Source organism: Danio rerio, chromosome 6 (assembly GCF_052040795.2).
Source record: "Danio rerio strain M-AB ecotype USA chromosome 6, GRCz13ab, whole genome shotgun sequence".
NCBI classification, from domain to species: domain Eukaryota; kingdom Metazoa; phylum Chordata; class Actinopteri; order Cypriniformes; family Danionidae; genus Danio; species Danio rerio.
Window position 1 is genome coordinate 46,298,134 of NC_141026.1, and position 20,802 is coordinate 46,318,935.

General features: G+C 36.4%; 2 protein-coding genes across 10 annotated transcripts in view; both read left to right on the top strand.

Annotated features, from left to right (window-relative positions):
- Window positions 1-6,009, top strand: part of gxylt2 (glucoside xylosyltransferase 2) — a 31,188-nt gene extending 25,179 nt beyond the window's left edge. For 3 of the 9 annotated variants that reach the window (XR_015492830.1, XR_015492832.1, XR_015492833.1), the window contains exon 7: window positions 15-145. Coding sequence is in view for 1 of the 9 variants with exons in the window: in NM_001110200.1 (NP_001103670.1) it covers window positions 3,422-3,601 (180 nt within the window). In the remaining 8 variants the exon portion in view is untranslated. 9 annotated transcript variants of the gene reach the window in all.
- Window positions 6,010-7,307: 1,298 nt separating this feature from the next.
- On the top strand, window positions 7,308-17,605 carry ppp4r2b (protein phosphatase 4, regulatory subunit 2b). The gene is given in 9 exon segments (NM_001110371.2): window positions 7,308-7,431; window positions 8,721-8,802; window positions 9,294-9,464; window positions 12,864-12,957; window positions 13,446-13,483; window positions 13,595-13,669; window positions 13,745-13,885; window positions 15,753-16,075; window positions 16,157-17,605. Coding segments are annotated over 9 exon segments (1,281 nt in total). The 5' UTR covers window positions 7,308-7,397; the 3' UTR covers window positions 16,480-17,605.
- Window positions 17,606-20,802: the final 3,197 nt, after the last annotated feature.

Genomic DNA, 20,802 nt, shown 5'->3' on the forward strand with positions numbered 1-20,802 from the left:
GTTAGTGGTTACAGGTTTTCAGCATTCTTCAAAATATTATCTTGTGTGTGTTCAACTGAAAAAAAGTAAACTCATTAAGGTTTAAAACAAGGACGAATGTGTAAGAATTGATCACATTTTTATTGCTGGTGTGTAAACCGCTTGTAACAAAAAAAAACAAACAAACAAATAAACAAACACATTTTTTATGTGAAATGGGATGTTTTTGTCGGGAATATCAAAAGTATGTGACTGATAATGCTGCCAGGGCTGTTCTGTACTTCTATGTGTCATTTAAATATCAGGGATTATGGTAACAGTGTAGATACATTCACCAGCCACTTCATTAGGTACACCTGACCTAATGCTTGTTAGTGCAATTTTCTGATCAGCCAATCACATGGCAGCAACTCAATGCAACAGGCATGTACACAAGGTCAAGACGATCTGCCGCAGTTCATACCGAGCATCACAATGGGGACGAAAGGTGATTTAAGTGACCTTGAACATTACATGGTTGTTGGTGCCAGAATGGCTGGTCTGACTATTTCAGAAAATGCTGATCCACTGAGACTTTCACGCACAACCATCTTTAGGGTTTACAAAAAGTGCTCTGAAAAATAGAAAATATCCAGTGAGCGGCAGTTCTGTGTGCGCAAATGCCTTGTTGATGCCAGAAGAGAATAGCCAAACTGGTTCCAGCTGATAGAAAGGTAACAGTAACTCAAATAACCACTCGTTACAACCGAGGTCTGCAGAAGAGCATCTCTGAATGCATCAAACACATCAAACCAGTGCTACAGCTTACCTGAGTATTGTTGCTGACCATGTCCTTCCCTGTATGATCACGGTGTACCCATCTTCCGATGGCTACTTCCAGCAGGATAACGCATGTCATAAAGCACAAATAATCTCAGCCTGGTTTCTTGAACATGACAGTGAGTTCAATGTACTCAAATGGTCTCCACAGTCACCAGAGCTCAATCCAATAGAGCATCATTGGGATGTGGTGAAAAGAGGGATTCACATCATGGATGTGCTGCCAACAAATCTGCCGCAACTGTGTGATGCTATCATGTCAATATGGACCAAAATCTCTGAGGAATATTTCCAATACCTTGTTGAATCTATGCCACAAAGTATTAAGGCAGTTTTGAAGGCGACATGGGCTCTAACCTGGTACTTGTAAGGTGTACCTAATAAAGTGGCTAGTGTAACTCTCATAAGAAACAGTGCACTTATTACAGTATTTATGAATCTTTGTTAACGTTATTTAATACAAATACAGTCATTCGTTTTTGGTTCTTAACTCACAATGCATTAAATAATGTTAATTCAAGGAGACTGCACTCTGAATGCACAATGCAGCACTTCTATTTATTCTCAAATGATTTTACACCCTCAGCATTTGCTTTGTTAGCACTGAAAATTATAAGGTAGACTGAGCTGGCAAAGACAAACGGATCTCCGTTTGTTAGTGCATTTTCATCTGTTCTTAACATCACATTTACGTTTAAAAAATGGATTTTTACTTTAATAAATTTTGTAAATTCTCAAAGTTGCAGCCATTTTTTAAAAAATATATATAATTATTATAATTTATTTATTTTTGTATTATTTATAATTTGTTTATTTTTTCCTTACCCGCATTTGTATTATACAAATTTGTGTTTTGCTTATTACCTTTGTTATTGTTTTGTTTTTTTAGAAACTACAATTAGCATAGTGTTATACCATAATAACAGTGTAATTGTAATGACCTCATCTGTCAACATGACAAATGGCGAATTGCAGAGCTTGTGCAAACAAGTCATTATCTCTATAATATGATGCTTAAAGTAATTAATATACTTTTCTTTATATTTAAAAGGGCACCTTTAATGCAAAAATCTCTTTAATAATGGGGTGTAATAACAGTCTGTGAATAAAACTAGCTTCTAATAGTAAAAATGTATTCATTATGTTTTTTTATAATCACACATCATAAAAACAGCCTGCAGAAACACTTTGATTGACATTCTCCCTTTGTATGTGTCATTAGAGGGGGAAAGCACTTCAAATCCATGATATAAAACCTCAGCTGTACCATCACTGTAATATCTTTAAAAAAACATAGCCTTCTTTTTTGGTATAGCATAGTATATAGTTTTGATAATATGAATAATTAATACAACAATTGTTTAGTTTGTAAAATTATTCATAATCTGTCAATTTCTGCTTATTCGTTAAGAATTTTTTGCTCTTACATCAGAGAAAATATCTTGAACGACATGCTTCATGGCAAGAGAGAGGGGAGTTTATTGTCCCTAGATGTAAAACATCATTTAGCCAATCCTCTTTCTTATAAAGCCACATGACTATGGAATTCTCTTCCAACACAATTAATCACATGCACAAACTACAAAATGTTTCGACGTCTGTTTGATTTGTCTCTGTTTAGTCTGTATGATTTGTGTCTGTAGGTTTCATTCATTCATTCATTCATTCATTTTCTTGTCGGCTTAGTCCCTTTATTAATCTGGGGTCGCCACAGCAGAATGAACCGCCAACTTATCTAGCGCGTTTTTACGCAGCAGATGCCCTTCCAGCCGCAACCCATCTCTGGGAAACATCCACACATACTTATTCACACACACACACTCATACACTACGGACAATTTAGCCTACCCAATTTACCTACACCATACGTCTTTGGACTGTGGGGGAAACCGGAGCACCCGGAGGAAACCTATGCAAACACAAGGAGAACATGCAAACTCCACACACAAACTCCAACTGAGCCGAGGCTCGAACCAGCGACCTTGCTGTGAGGCGACAGCACTACCTACTGTGCCACTGCGTCACCTCAGTAGGTTTTAAATTGACAATTTTATAAGTTTTTTTTCTTTATTATTATTTTTTTTTCTATAATTGTTTTAGGTTTACCTGTCCAGGGACTGCAGGTGAAAAATAGCAACCTTGCTAAAACCTGGCGCAATACAACTTTGAGGTTAATGTAATTTTGTGCAATTCAATTCAATCTGAACATCCTGGTAACCACATAACACGTCTTAGAAATAATTTTCAGAAAACATAAGCCTAATTATTTTATATAGCATATTTTGAATTGCCCATAAGACTTATAACAGGAATCATAACCCATTTGTCTTTGCCAGCTCTGTATACCTTCTAATTTCCAGTGCTAACAAAAGGGTGTTGAATCATATGGGAATAAATAGAAGTGTTGCATTGTGCGTTCAGAGTGCAGTCTCCTTGAATCCCTCCTTGAAGGCTAATAGCGGGAAAATGGCTCTTCAAGAGGAAGCCTTTTGAAGGCTTGAGTCACATGGGCCCCTCGGCTGTTTGCAATTCAGACAGATATCACACATAGCCCTTGTTCCTCATGTCTGCACACATATACCAAACACTGCCTTGAACATAATGTCTTTATCTTCTCTTCCAGTATCCCTTTGAGGAGAACTTGTTCCAGTCTTTGTTTTACCCTCTTCAGACGAAGTTCCTAGACACGGTTAACACCTTGTGTGGAAGAATACCACAGGTGTTCCTCAAACAGATTGAGAAGAGCATGAAGGCGGCATATGAGAAAAAAGTGGTGCGCCGTGTCCGACCGCCACACAAGTAATGAGCCTCGACTGCATTTCCGCATTATAATGAAGAGTCTCTGCCTGCTGCTTGGATCTGGGGTTACTTTTTTCATCAAGAACGAGCAATGCCATGGGCGAGCTACATTTGACCCAGTATGAGCGTCATGAGCCTGAGGAGTGGGAGATTTAAGCAGCAGTCTTGGTTTGCTGGATTTATACAGCGATGCTGCATGATTGCAACCATTTAAACGGAGATTCAACCAAATGGGTCTCCAGCTGTGGGTTACCAACCACCCCAAAGAGATACAGGAGATTCACTGGAAAAGCACATCCAAAAATATGGATTCAGAGCTGTTTATTTACAACTGTGTTGTACTGTTTTGCAGCATCTAGTTCATTACGTTTGGTATATTAGACAATTGAAGTAATGTGTGTGTCAGTACATTTGATCTAATTCTTGTGTTTAAGTGGCTGCACCAATTTGTGCATTCTGCTGCTTAATAGCATGAGATAAATCCTTGTTTTCAAGCCACACACACACACACACACCGTAAATGAATGTAGCACACAGAACCAACCAAAGAGAATTAGCCTGTCAGCCTTCAGAGTTCAGTAAGATGTACATTCAATTTAAGCACAGCCCTAATGGTGGATGTTCACACTGTTTACATTGAAGATGACTTATTAGTGAGAGTAGAAAGGAGTGTGATGTTGAAAGGTTATATATATGTATGTGATGTTGCCTGTTAATATATGTAAAATGTTATGATAGAAGATTTGGCCTTCTGTGAGAATTTTTTCAGACATTTTTGAGTTTTTAATCACATAAGAAAACCTGTAACCATTGACTTCCATAGTTTTTGTTTTTCCTAATATGGAGGAATATATAAAGCTTTTTTCAAAACTTTCTTTCATGTTCAACAAAAGAAAGACACGGTTTGGAACCGCTTGGGGATGAGTAAAAGAGGAGTACATTTTAATGTTTGGGTGAACTAACCCTTTAAGTCATTTGTCCTGTATTTTGGTTGCTTATTCTGATGGTCATAATGGATTTGATGTTTATTATGTGATGGGATTTTCTTTGAGGATGATATACAACCGAGCCATTTGTGAGAGCTGCTCACAAGCTTTAAGTGTTGAAGTATATTAGAAATATTCAGTTGTATCGAGTTCAGACCCACTTTGTTGTTTTACCCTGAGCTTTGTTGGAAGTCTGTAGTCTGCCACATTGGGATTAAGTTAATGCGTTCATTTGAAATAAATGATTGCATTAATTTGTTAGAGGTTTGTACATTGTGACAGTATTATATACATAAGATCTAAATGATAACAATACACACATTTAACCCTTATGTGCTGTTGGGGATGTTTTCATCCACTCTGGGGTGTTTTTGTGTCTTTATTTGGCCATATTTTTTTCTGTGTTTCAGCTAGCAGAATGATTTTGGTGACAAATCTTATTTTGACTCATATTTTGAGAAAATGAAAAAATCTCAACAATACAATCTGGGCAAATTATTTCAGGGATGAAAACATCTACTTATTTGAACTGCTCTAAAAATACATCAGATAAATACTTTTTTTGCATAAATCTGTTAATCAACCTCAATCATGATCAAAACTATTAAATTGTTTAGAAAATTACAGGATTTTAACTCTTTAATTGACAAATTCATAAATGATGTCACTGATTTGGTGGAAAAGCACACAAAATGATGTATTTTAAATGTAAAAAGTAGTTGTTGACTGGATTTTTTTTAGCTTTTTTCAAAGTCTTGGACATGTATATCATTATTGCCTTTGATGCATTGTTTTTGTTTTTGATTTAAGTTTTAGTAGTTGATTAACAGATTTTTGTAAAAAAAGGATTTATCTGATGCATTTTAAGGCATTTTAATTCAGTTGCCGGTTTCTTTAATAACATAACAAAAGGGTAGTACATTTAAACAGTGCACAGGGGTTGATAAAGATTTTAAGCACACTTTTTAAATTAAATGCTGAATTTGGGAAAAATTACAATTTAATGTCATTATCTCAGAGGACAACATGATGACTACCCATCTCATTTTAAAATCTGTAATCTGTAAGTTTTGTTGTGTAATTGCAGCCTTTTACTGTGTTGACTGTGCTTTTTTTGTGTGAACGTGGGCAAATGGGTGTGTTTTGATGTGTGTTTTTATATGTTCATTAGCACAATGTGCTTAATTATATTTGTGACTAGTTTCCAACCTCCTGTCACTGGTCTGGGATCAGTGATGAGATTTATTAAACTGGAGACTATTATTCATCTCATGTTATGTTTGTGTGAAAAGATGGAGCACCAGGAATGTTCTTCTCTCGTGTTTTTTTTTTCTGTTCTTCTTTTTAAATGTCTTATATTATATGTATTATTGTCCTTTTATACAGAAGTATGTCAAAAATGTAAAGAATAAATATGCATTATTTTGACATTGTCTTATGCAGTTCTTTTTGCATAATGTATTTTGTTTTGTATGGTAGTTTAAAATTCAGGAGCAACTTTGGTCCTACCTGTGCTTATTAAAAGAGACGTATTCAGTTATAAATAGTCTATTAATTTCAGTCAGGTTGTTGTTGTTGTTAAATCGTGGTAAGATGCCTATTTCCATGCTGTCTTGCAATATATTGTATTAACCCCCAGACAATAGGCTATAGTCTATGCACTGGAAACACTAACATTTTTAAAAGACACTATAAAGATGACCTAATATTAGCATGATGTTTTAGTTGGATGGTTACAAGTACATTTTGTAAAATTAAGAGCAAGAAACAGTCACGTGTTTAGACAGAAAGATGAGTGTTCAGTTATTATTTGCAAACACTTTTGGGTTTAATAGACGTCTAAAAGACATCTAAACGTAGGCAGCTTGGCTAAAACAAGACTAAACTTGGGCTGTCACTGAAAATCCAATACACGTGTAAGAATAGCCCAAAACTAGTCGTAAAATAGACAGACTCTATATGTGTAGTCTTTCATTTCTGTTTATTTGATGACTGGTCTAGTTTTGGCCTATATTCTTAAACGTCTATTCTATTTTCACTTACAGCCCAAATTTAGCCTTGTTTTAGCCGAGATGACTATTTTTGGACATCTATTAGACATCTTTTAAAAACATAAAATGCTTGCTGGATGGGCTGATTATTTCAGTCAGGTTGTTTCAAATCCTTGCAGGATGCCTACTTCAATATCATTATGGGTGTACACTTAAATGACCATTCCACAGTTTGTATTATATTTATCTATTATTATTAATCAGTACAGTGCAATATAAATACCCCTCAGACAATTTATTTAGACATCAGCCCTGTAGTAGCCTAGGCTTTGTAGCTGAATGATTTGGCTAGGCTACGTTTGTTTTAGTTACAATTCAGAGCCAGATTAGTCATTCTAATGTTTAATTAAATTTACAGACGAGAGTTCAGGTATAAATAGGTTAAATAATTCAAGTCACATAGAAGTGTTTCAAATCCTTGTAGGCTGCTAAACATTAACAGCACTTATGATCATACACTTAGCTCGAAATGTGACTATTCTGCTTTAAAATACCGCCTACACGAGACGTTCACTAGGTATTGCTGCACAGCAACAAAAACACTGTGTTCAACCACCCAGAAATGATGCCTAAATAGGAGGCTGACTAGGCTTTGGAACGCGGCCATGCTATTGCGCAACAGCCAGCGCTCCTGAAGAGCGGCCGGCAGTGACGTCGCAGTCGCCGCCATATTGAAATGTTTCCCATCTCCTCTTCTTCACTGAGCTCAACAGCAGCCATCAGCTCTCGCTTTCCAACAGGAGACAGGGAAAACAACACAGACATGGAGATAGACACTCTTCTGGAGGCTCTCAAAGGTACCCGGTCGCGTGTGTTGAGGCGGTCAGGGCGAGTTTAGGATGGAGTTATATGTGGTTATTGTCTGGTTAATGTGAGTTAGCTCATGCTAGCATGGCCTGTGGCTAAATGGCTTTTCCTGTTTTTCGAGGTCTGTTGTGTGTTAAGAGCAGATCAGCAGGTTTCATTCTTCTATTTTTACGACGACTTTAAATTTCTGTCAGAAAATGGAGGGTTGGATTATTAATACGTTAATAAAAAGGCTATTGTTGGAGTTTACTAGGTAGTGGACTGCTATGATGTAGAGTTGAATTAAGTATTCTAACCTTACACATCTGTGTGTTCAGTGTTAACTATAAACTTGTGAATGATTTTAACATTTTCTTTGTGAGTTTGTTCTTTCTTTAACGTGATTTTCTTTTTGTATTTAACGAGAAATCTTTCATTTAAGTTGCACTTTAGCTCTGCTCTTAGCCTAGTTTATTTAAAAAAATATCAATGAATAATTTCTCATTATTATTTATATGTTTTAATAATGATTTTTGTGAGTAGTACAAATTGTTTTGGTGACAAAATAATATAATACTACTATTTATTGTACCTGTATGAGCTTTATGTAAGTGTGTTTGGAATAGGATATTTTCTCATATTTCTAATGAAAGCTCACAATTGTCTGATCAAGGCCTATTTGATGTAAATGAGTGATTTGCCGTTCTTATATTTATTTTTTATATACGTATATTGTTTATTTTTTAGGGAAGTGGAAGTGGTTTTGATCACTAAATGATTATATATATATATATATATATATATATATATATATATATATATATATATATATATATATATATATATATATTGTTCCAAATTGTTGAAAGGTAACGGCTAAAAGATATAACAAAGTTATGGAACTTGTAAATGAGTTTAAGATTACAAACAACATGTTTACATAACCTAGATGTTTATCATAGTTGCACTGCTTGCCTGTTAATAGATCTGTGCTTGGAAAATGATTCTATATTTTCATAAAGGTATGCATAATATTATAGTTGTTTCTGGACGCTCAGAATAGAAAATTGTGTTTGGTTTTAATGCATGAAGATTATCTAGAAAGAGCCGCTTTGTAGTTGTGTGAAAATACGAACAAATAATTGAGAGAACAATAAACGACTATTTCCCCCTTATATTTGTAATGTCTGAACTAGAATGGAGTCAATCAGAACTAAAATATTATTGATAGACTGAAATGCATTAGCAGGATTTGGAGTTGCATGCACTCCAAAATAACGTTTGCTTTTGTCTCCTGCAGATTTTGACAAGAAGGTGAAGAAGGAAGCGTCTACAGTTTTGGACCAGTTTTTGTGCCATATTGCAAAGACTGGGGAAACCCTGTAAGTACATCCAAATATCCATGAGTGATTTAAGTGGGACACAGAAACCCTTTTCACCTTTGTCTTCTAGTGGTTTGTTAAAAATCATAACTGCTTTTTTAGGTAACACCAGAGGGTGGGTTGTTATATGACCTTTTGGTTTTGTTCCAAAACAAACTAAACCTTGTACTCATCGACTAGATCTGACTTAGCCGACCTGCTCTCATTTCATGAACTCTTTAGAATACATGGATGACAATTTAAAAAATATTAATATCTATCTCTTTGTAATACTTCTGCTGTCAAATATATTTGCTCAATGACACTGAAATGTGTTATTAACAGTCGTGCTGGTTTTATGCCACTCACATCACCCTGGACTCTACTCACATTATGTAACAATTGCAACCAAATCATTTAAAGCCCATATAATAGTAAGTTATATAATAAACAGCTTTGTGACTGACAAATCTAAAAATAAACTGAGCTGTGAATGCTGTATATCTCTTCAGGGTGTCCTGGTCTCAATTTAAAACCTACTTCGTATTTAAACTGGAAAAAGTAATGGAGGATTTCCATGCATCGGCTCCAGAGCAACGAGGGCCTGCCAACCCTAACGTGGAGTCAATTCCCTTTGAAGAAATGAAGGAGCGAATCCTAAAGATTGTCAATGAATACAATGGGTAAGTTTGTTATTCTTGGCGAAACTGTGGGATTGTGTTGTGGCAATTTTAATGTCTATCATTCATTATCTGAAATTGATCGGCACAACATCTAATGTCCCGTTTCCACTGAGTGGTAAAGTACGGTACGGGTCACCTTTATCAGGTTTGGAATCCAACCACCAAAAGGGTAAAAATGGTCCTCTTTTGTTGGGCTTGGTGTACGATAGAAGGTTTGTCTACATCATTTTCGCTCTTGGACATTTCAAAGTAAAGCAGTACAGGTCATTCGCATATCATATAAGAAGCACTTCTCACAAAACAGGTGCTTTATACACATAAATACTTGTGTATAAATGTTCAGTACTAACTTGTCTATCAACAAGATTTGATTATAACTGCAGATCAATGATGCAAAATAGTGCGAAATGGCTTACTGAAACATCTGCAATTTATATAAAATAAATAAATAAATGCAACATGTATGAACACATGTAGAAACTTACAGTTTCCAATATGTTACCGATTACAGAAGAACAACATCACATACATTTAGGCTTTATTTGAGTTTAAAAACAACATGCAACATCAGTGCAAACCTCTCATCTGTATCCTTAATCTTTACTTCATGTTCAAGCTCTTGTTAGAAAGTCATTCCATCATTCTGAGTTCATAATAGTCCAAAAGGTGATGCTAATAGTTAAACATGGCAGTTTGTTTATGTTTTAGGTTGCTAAAACAATAATTTTTGTTCCTTTGTTTTGTTGAGCTTCTTTCGTTGTTTTTTTTATGCATCACTCTTGCGTTTGTCTGTTCCTGAAAGAATCGGGTGTCAAAAACATTTCAATAATCATGTGTGATTATCATTCGATCAAGAAGTTTGTTATTCTAAATATAGACACACGGCGAGCTCAAGTGAGGAAGCAAAACCGCTTGTGCTTTAGATGACCTTGTAAACAACTATGGGGCACAGGGTAGTTCTGCTCTTCTTGGCTTTGTGGCTGTTCATCAAGACGACAACAAGGCTTGTTTAAGCTCTGGTCGACCATGGCTTGTTATTATATGTATATAGTATTACAGTCGAATGTCTCTGCTGTGTTTTTAAAAATGGTGGTCCTTTGTTTGTATTCTCCTGCTAATGACTTGTCTCCTGCTAATGACTTAAACCAATAGCATTCAGTTGCGCGTCTTGCTCTGCCTTTTGGTACCCTTTTGTTGTGCTAGGTACCCTTCTGAAAGAGTACCCAAAAAGTGGTACGGTAAGGTTCACTTTTAGGCAGGGTGGGAATTACAGTGAGGTTTGGCAAGGACAATATCACAGGATATTGTAGGTCAGAATACGTAAACTATATCACAAATCACTGAAAAATGAAATAGGTTACATTAATAAAATAGATGTCATTTAATTGTCAGTGTATAATTCACACCCTGCTTTTAGGTACCTTTTGACAGCGGAAACGGCCATAAGAGCGTAACGACCCATACCGTAGCATTTCAATGGAAACAGGCCATTACTCATCAACCAATGCCCTATGCAAATTTGGGAAGAAAATGACACCATTGTAGTAGTAGATTGTTCTCATGGACATATGCATCAGTAGCCTGTGTGCATGTCTGAGATGACTGTTGACGCAGTGTTTGTTAGTCATTACATTAAATCATTACATGGTGCTATTAAAAACATTTTCCCTGCTTGCGTTTTGAGTGTCATTTTCCACATCCGTTACACAATATGTCATGAATCATTACATTTACATCAAGCAAGTCATTCAGTGTCCACAGCTCATCGGTTTGCTTGAGAAATGAACTTCAGAGAAATGAAGTCTTAATGTCATTTATTCAAGCTATTGTGTACAATATTATATAAAAAAAAATAAAATAAAATGAAATATCTAATTATTTTAGATGGGTTTTATTTCAAAATAAGTAGCAAATGAGCTTTAATATTATAGTAATGCGCACAAACTGCTGTATATTTACAGTATTATCTGAGTCGTTATTGACCCTTTGCTAAGCCACACCTGAAAACCACCATACAACAATCGTGGCTTAGCAACCATAGCTATGTGCAGGATGTCTGTCAAGCTTTTAAGCGGGGGAAACAAACCAAAGCGTTGTGCATATGGCTTGTGCAAATCTGATACCCGGTATCCTAAACATTTGTTGGATGGGGTTGGGGAATTTTTTTCCCATTTTAAAGCCTAAAATCCAAAGGGAGATAAGCCAGCATGAATCAAGCTGTGTGATGATCCATAAAAGCAGCACAATCCATTCATGTTTTTCCTCCGTTTCAAGCTACGAGTATTGGATTACGTATCAACAGAACAAAACAGACAAACTGAGCTCTTGCGATCAATATACTTCACCCACAGCTGTTTTTCAGTAATTTATAACCCTCATGCCCATGTCAGGGCTACAATTCACCGATGTTTTAGTCTGTCTTTTGGAGATTTAGTCACTGGTGATGACAATATAGCGAGTTAGTGTCTGCTTTTATATTTGGTGTCAGATTAATATTTGCTGGTAGGGAAAAATCTATTTGTTCACTTTTGCCATTTATACGTTGATGTGCATTTCAATCTATTTATTTTTTCCACTTAACTGCAAATTAGAATAGAAACGGTATAAAAGCACACAAACATACTGACAGTTATAGATATTGTACATTGTTATGGGTAAATGATGCTAATATTCGGCACAATCTATCAATTTCCTGTTCTTTCTATGAATGAATTATATGTCCAAGCACTGTCCATGCTAGTTTCCTCATCGGTTAGTAGCGCTATATTTCATTGCACATCAGTTAGTCTATCAGGCTTTTTGACAAAAAAGCTAAATCACGGTTTAATTAGTTATTATTAGATTATTTTAAAATTTCACCTAACCTGCTGTGCATGAACTAAGCTGTAGAATGCTCAGCACATGAGGCGGCTAGGCTTTAACTTTAATTTTGATTAAATTATTTACTAATCGGTTGCGTATTATGTCATGAAATATACCCCCGAAATGCATACTGCAGTCCTTTTTTGTCTGCCTTTCTCAGATATCTCACCTGTTTGCCAAAAATGACTAATTAAATCCCTGAGAATGTCTGACATGGGCACATACATATTGTAATAGACGTAACTAAAGAGGGCGGGGCTTAGCGAAGGGTAAATTACATTTTAAATGCCTGTTTTGTATAATGTACAGAAAATGTATTAAAAATTGAGGAACGTAAGAAATCTTTTTTTTAATGCCCTAATGGTATGCTTACTGTAACTTGCTTTTGGACAAAAGGAAAGGGCCTGGGTGTTTACCCCAGAGCAAGTGTGCCCTCTCCTGGCTGTTGTTTTATAACAAAAATGATGTTATGGTCCTAATTCTTAGTGGTTTGTTGTGGAGGATGCACCAGTTAATTCAAATGTCTGCTCTATCCAGGATCCCATTTACTATCCAGCGCTTGTGCGAGCTGCTTACTGAACCTAAGAGGAACTACACAGGAACTGAGAAGTTTCTCAGAGGAGTAGAGAAGGTCAGTGTGTGGTGCATTCTTAAAAATAATAAAGGACCTGTATAAAGGAAATAAGGAACTAATAAATGAAAGCAGTGGTCCATTTGCTTTAAATACTTTCACCTTTTTGTCCTGGCCTTATAATGGTGACAGACCCTTTCCTGTATGTTCTGTTTGTATTTGCATTGTATTGTAGTTTGCATCCAAAGTCTGATGTGGAATATTATTACTTGCTATCTCTGATTTCCATAAGGACACACTGTTGGTTTACGGTAATGTGAATTTGTTTTGCAGGTGTGCTATTATCAATATAGAAGATAGCTTATAGTGTTTTGTATGCTTATGTTTGCTTAATGGGCTTTTATTACCAAGTAAAGAGGAAGTTTAGCTCATTGAATGGTTTGATTACTAGTCAAATGCAAGCAGTCCAGCTTTTATTTTTTTTGTTCTTTCCTTATAGCAGTAGAATCGTGAAGGTTAATAATATTGACTTTTCTCTTTTTCTTCAGAATGTGATGGTGGTCAGTTGTATTTATCCAACATCTGAGTAAGTTATTACTGTTCGCCATAAAGATTAAGATCTTCTGTATGACAAATAAACAAAATGTGATCATTTACTCTGAAATGAATGAAGAGCTTTTTTTTGCCCTCTTTGTAGGAAAAATGGCTGCAGTGGTGTCAACAGAATGAATGGAGTCATGTTGTCTGGAAACACATCTGCATTTACAGAGAGGTAAGGAAAGTATATGAAGCCTAAGATAGTCATTTTAAAAAATATATGCTCTATATATTGCACTGTATATTTCAGGAAAGTGAACGGTCCAGGAACACCCAGACCATTAAACAGACAGAAACACTCCATGTCCAGTTCGCTGGCCACAAATGGCCTTCCGGACAGTTCTGAAAACAAAGACACAAACACACCCCAGGGACACAGCAAAACGACCAGGTAGACATCATATTTCAGCTCATCTTTCATGCACTTTTCACCTGCATGGACCATGACACACTTTTGAGCTAGACTTTGTTGAAAGGATGAAAGGGATGGTAGGGGAACAGTGGGATGAAGAGGAAGTAAGAAGATAAACGGTGAATAGGTCGGTAGGTTGATGGAGCATCCTACAAAGATGCCCTGAGACTAATAGTGGGGGTACCGTCTCTGTAATGTTTTGGTAGAGTGATTGGACCCCCAAATTCAACCTAGGAGGGAAAAGAGGATCATAGGATTGTTAATGGGAAGTAAGGAAATAGAGGGAAGTAGGGAGGGTGAGTTCAGAAAAACCAGACGAACAGTGCTAGAGCTGGGTTTTTTAATCTGTGGGTGGCACAAGACATTGAGGCATGCTCTTGAGTAAATAATGATGACAAGTTTTGTGTGTTCATTAGAGTGAATCTGATTAATGTTAGCTCCACATCTAACTGTCTGGCACCTGTAGAGTTTATGCATTCGAGTAAAATCTATACAAATATAATGGACCGGTTGCTTTTTAAAATGAATGACAGTGAATGAAAGTAATACCGATGAACCGTCAAACAAAATCAGCTGGATGCTCTTCTGGACCTTTCACTAACTTTAACGACACTACTGACTACATTTACATGGACATCTGTAATCTAGTTATTTGCCTTAATAGACGGTAATATAATTAAGGTGTTTGCGTAAAGTGCTTCAATGTAAGAGTTTCACTTTAACTCATGAACATTTCAGTCATGCCCCCATGACAAACTGGGGTATTAGACGTAAATAAGGAGTAAGGACTGGTGAGAGTGTTATGGAATTTAACCCTTAGATGCAGAAGCTATAAAATAGATATAGAAAAATAATGTAGTGCATCAAAGGGTTAATGATGCACGCCAAATGGAAAGAAAAAAACCTCAGCATTTTGCGATGTGTGCAGTCCTTTACGGACCGCCACGTGTGTATCTTGTTAAAAATATAGCAAAGACCTACATGAAGGTAATAGTTTGATTGCAGTGATTACTTCTGTATTTCCACTAATATATGCATACTCCATGTCTTAATTCTATTTCTATTTGGTTCAGTTACGAGTTTAGTCGGATTAAGGTGATCATAAATCATTGTTTACATGGTAGACTCTTAATCTGAGTATTATATTAAGTGTATTAAAATCTATTAAAGTATTGGTGTCCATGTAAACAATGTTCAACTCAACCACACCGTCGGGGCTCTGCGAACTTGGTTTTGGGAAGCAGCATTTTCCATATGTATGTACATCAAAAGCAAGTATGGTATGGCTCACACTTATTGACAGTGGAAGATGATTGATGGTTAGTCGTGTCAGGAATCCAACCATGTTGTCCTCAGAGAAACAGGCTCAGCCATCACACTGAATCAGTTGAGCTATACATTTATGTTTCAACGTGATTAATGCTACACACTTTAAATGCAGCAAGTAATATGTGAATGGTGTTTGCACGTGAATTATAATTTTGGAGGGGGTGTGCAAGTGAAATTGTCCAAAATTGGGGGGACGTGTATCCTAAAAGGTTGAAAACCTCTAAACTAGAGGGCTGGTCTGTCTTAAATAAGTTTATAGGGAGTAGGTGATTGGTTAAGAAGAAGTGAGGTGTGGATCCACTGTTGAACCTTTGTTAACAAGTTAAATCCAGTAAGATAAAGTATTAAAGAGACAAATGAATCATTTCAAATAATCATCTTGTGTGTGTAATATGCTGATAGTTTAATCAATAAACATGTTTTCTTATCTTTTAACGTGGTAAATAATTAACTCTGCTGACCTTCAGCAAAGATAAATATATAGAAATGGCCATTTTTTTCATTCTTTTTGTTGCAGTGATGCATCTGCGTCAGGCATTGGTGGACCACTTGGCAGCTCTGTAAAAAACAAACACTTGGATGACGAGGAAGATGAGGGAATGGAGGAGGAGGAACACGAAGTTAAAAGACTCAAATTCAGCCAGGATGGCAACGAAGATGAGGAGGACGAAGATGATGTGGACGAGCAGGTTGTGGAGACCCCCAGATCCACACTGAGCAAAAGCCCCTCAGATAAGTCAGAGGACCCTGAATCACCGTCATCCATGTTGCAGGAAGGGAGTGAAGAAGAAGAGGAGGAAAGTAAACATGAAGGCTCGGCTGAAAACTCTGAAGACCAAGGTGGCATAGTTCAAATTATTTTTTGTTATAAATAGCTCATTATTCTTTCTATAATGCATTTCTTTTTCTTTTTTAACACAGAGCCTTCCAGCACACAACCCGAGTGTCCTGTGGCAGATTCCAGAGAGACGTTTACAGAGAGAGAGGTTCCCTGTGGTTCAGATGACTCTTCAGAAGAGCCCAGCGATATGGACCAATCAGAGCAGAGAGCACCAGCAGGCGTGGCCTCGAGCCCTGAGCTGAGAGAAGGAGAGGAGCCAAGTGAGGTCAGCAGCAGTAGCACTGACGACAATGCCTCTGGACCCACATCCAGCAGCAGTAGCATAGACTCTCCCACAGAGGGCGACACTGGGTCAGGGGCACTGGACTTGGAGAGCGCAGAGGAGCCCATGGAGCAAGACTAAGAGCCTGCACACTCCTACCCCAAACAACAATGTGCTTTTGTGGAGATTAAGACGACACACACACTCAAGTGGCCTTCCACAAAGGTCATCCCAAGCAACACCCAACCTACCGCCATGCGCCTTTCTGGTCGAGAGTCCACCTAACTTCTCCAAACTTCCCAAACGGACACTTTATGCAGATGTACATATGATTTTATTGCTGAAGTGAAGGTTTTAAGCTGTCTAAATTTCTTTCCTTAATTTGACGTCATGGGGTTTTTGCCAATCTGTTTCATCATAGGGACTCAAGTTTTTTAGGTGTCTTACTGTCATCAGCTAATTGCATAAATATCCATGGTTAAATACAAGTTTGTAAGAAGTCTCTTCCCCCTGCAAACCTTTAGTTTTATTTAACCTGGACTTTTTCTTTTAATATTTTAGTCTTGGTTCAAAAGGTCTAATCTATCCAGTCTTGTTCTAAAACGAGGACGTGTCTCCTTTGTGTATTAATATTTTAGGCACACAGTGTCAAGCATCAGGCCAGTGGAGTTTACCGCCTGAAGACGCATAAACTGGCCACTGTTCAAGTTACGTTCCAAGCAAATACAAGCCATAGCAATCTTTTGTTCTGTGAAATGATTCGAGCCTAGCGTAACACTTCTTTCCTTCTGCTCGTTTGTGTGTAACTGACGGGATGTAAACTCTCTTCGCTTTAGTGTAATCGTGCGGTCTTTCCGCTGCATTGAAAGTGAGTGGTTTATGTCAGGTACATTTACCTCTTGTTCAGACTGATTTGATGATTCGCATTAATTTATAACAGCATTTCAATCTCCTATTTTATGAGAAGTTGTTTTCGTTGTTCCGGCGGGTGGTTATTGACCGCTCCGACTAGCTCAGTGTCATTCCTGACAGTCCTACCCCGAGTTGTCCCACCGAGAACAGCTGGCTGCATGTTTTGCAGCCGTGCGTTTTTTGATATTTAGAATTTTTAAATTTCTGTAAACTAGTGTTTTGTAGAGCGTTGTGTTCACTGCCTTTTGTGCATCCATATATAATTGTATGATTTTTTTTTTTGGTGTATTTACTGAATGCGTGTGGTTTCAATACAGTATTCAGATGAAGCAATAAATGTTATTGTTTTAATGTTTGGAGGCCCTTTAATTGATCAAACTAAAGACTGAAATGTTTCCATGTTTATGATTGCTTTGAACTAAAAGGCTCTCAGATATGAACATTTGCTGTTAATTACTTTCAGGCCACTGCTGAAAAACATAATAAAAAAACTATTATTATTATTAAAATTAAATATTTTTATTAATTATTATTATTATTAAAACTTTTTACTATAGAACATAGTTCAAAATTGTTTCCAGGTGTCTGCTTAGTGTCTTAAATTTCAAAAACTAAATATTAGGCCTTAAGTCTTTACTGAAATATTGTGTTGCAGGTCATAAATAATTTTAAACGGGTCTTTAGGGTGTTTTCATGTTGGGGTGCGATTGTCCCCACTCCCCCTCAGCCAGCACTCACTTTAAATTCTTTGCCTTCCGGGCACACTTGTGTCATCGATGATGTGACTGTTCGGTTCAACTGAAGAAAAGCACCCTGTACAATGTAGAATGTTTTAGTTATATTGTTTTGTATTATTTTAAGTCATTTGGTATGCAATAACTAGGGGCAGACAGAATCTGACATTTTTTGCTATTTCTGCACATAATTTTGTTAAAAAAATCTGCACATTTATGTGGAATTATTTTGATAGAGTATCAAAACTAAAAACTTAATATAGAAAATAACTTTTTATCTTTTATTTCATGTTTACAGTGCAAATTTAATTAGAGCCACGTATTTGGTTAACAAAGCCAGTAAGTCTGTTATATCTACTAAAATAAAATAAAAAAAATACTGCACAAACTGTATTGTAAATAAATCAAAAGAACATTCATATTGGTCAATTATATTACTATTCTTATTAATAATATAATAATATTACTATTTTATGCACACGCAGATTCAGTGTGAGTCTACAGCAGTGACAGTCAAATCATTCGCTGAAAACATCCAACACTTTTGATGCTCATAAATGTTCATAAAAGTCAACGTGGAGCCCCAATTGGGAGGTTTGCTGATGGTCGCAAATATCTTTAATAAACTATGATGGTTTGCATTCATTGAAAAGTATGAATGATTAATAAATCCATAAGAAATCCCTTAAAAGTAATGTTGGGTCTTTAGTTTCGCACTCAGGCATGCTTTTCACTAAAAATACAAGCATACCATACCAAAGCTTCACCGAAACGCATTGCACAGCACAGTTTGGTTAGCCTATTGTGTGCACACCCTTAATTTTTCTATGCCCAAGTAAAGCTACCCAACTGGGCTGACATCCATCCACGTTATAAAGTGCAATTATAGAAAAACTATGGGTAATATTTACAGATGGATGTGCTATAAATATTATATACAGGTTGTATTAGTTATGAATAGAGATTTACAATAGATTAACATAGGTTGCTATTAATACTCAGAAGTATGCAGATATATATGAACATAATTGCAAATGTATATGTGCAATGCATATGTACAATTCAAAATGAATCAGTGCAACATAGTGCGATGAATATGTGCAGTTTTAAATGTGCAAATATTAAATAGGCATGAAAGTTAGGGTTTTCTTATAAAAACTCATAAGGTTGAATATTCATTTGGACCAAAAGCCAACAAATATATATATATAATATTTTTTTTTTTTGAGTATTTAATTGCCTCATAATAAACTTGTAACAATGGTAGATTTGTCATTTAATTAAAAAATAAACTTTTCCTTTCCTTGCTTTTTTGACATTAAAATATGTGGCTAACAAATAACTATATTTGATATTTGTATTGTTGTGACAACGAAAAATAAATCAAGCCATTTACAAATATTAGCCATGTATATCTAAAATTTCATTTATGGTCTTAAAAGGGTCTTAAAAAGTCTTACAATTGGCTTGATGAAACCTGAGAAACCCTGTTTAAGGTAAGACTTTTATACTAGGTTTTTATGAATGTTGTTGGTCGAAATCACATCGGTCAAATGATCATTAAGTTAACTCAAACCATGTCATTATTATTATTATTATTATTATTATATAAAAATGTATCATGCATTTCTGTTTTCAGAGTTTGCACTGTGGACAGACTCAACCCCAAAGTTCAATAGCTGGTAGGCACCGCTAACTAGTAGAGATGTCATTCATCAGAGGATTATCATTGCATAACCCCGCTTATTCTTTCATCCGGGTCATTTCATAATCCTTAATCATGTTCCTCAAATTAATGCATGCCTACTAATTCATTTTGCTGTGTTTTTAAGCTCTTGCACAAATTTTTCTGCTTCATTTCCCAAATACAAGTTTCCTTTTCTTATGTCAGAGTCATATGTTTGGAGCAGCCTCCTGCTGACTCAGAACAATGATTTCTGCAGCAGGTTCTTTAATCAATGCGAAGCTTTTATTTTACCTGTCTAATGTTGGTGCTCTTGTCAGCTGGCTAATTTCAGGGTCGCATGAGTATGTGTAACTGAAATTTACACAGCCCTCTCGAAGGAAATAAAAAGGGGATTGTCTAAATCCTGCTGTGGTGCGCGACGCCTTTAAGTGTCGTCTTTGAACGCCTGTCTTCTGGGAAATAACCCAGCACACTGTGGGAATAAAAGACGGTCTGAAGTAAATGAATTGTTATTTCAGCCACGGGGCCAGAAGCATTATTAATAATGATAGTCAACCAACAGTATTTTACTATTTGTTCAGCTCAGCTGACATCACTTACTCTTAATTTATAATAAATATACACTCACTGGCCATTTTATTAGGTACACCCTTCTACTACCGGGTTGGACCTAATTTTACCTTTAGAACTGTCTTAATCCTTCGTTGCAGAGATTCAACAAGGTACTGGAAATATTCCTCAGAGATTTTGGTCCATATTGACATGATAGCTTCACACAATAGCAGCAGATTGGTCAGCTGCACATCCATGATATGAAACTCGCATTCCACCACATCCCAAATGTGCTCTATTGGACTGATATCTGGTGACTGTGGAGGCCATTTGAGAACAGTGAACTGATTGTCAAGTTCAAGAAACCAGTTTAATTTATGATTTATGACATGCAGCATTATCCTGCTGGAAGTAGCCATCAGAAAATGGGTACACTGTGGTCATAAAGGTATGGACAAGGTCAGCAACAATACTCAGGTAGGCTGTGGCATTGTGCTCAACTGTTACTAATGGACCCAGTGTGCCAAGAAAATTTACCCCACACCATTACACCACCACCACCAGCCTGAACCATTGATA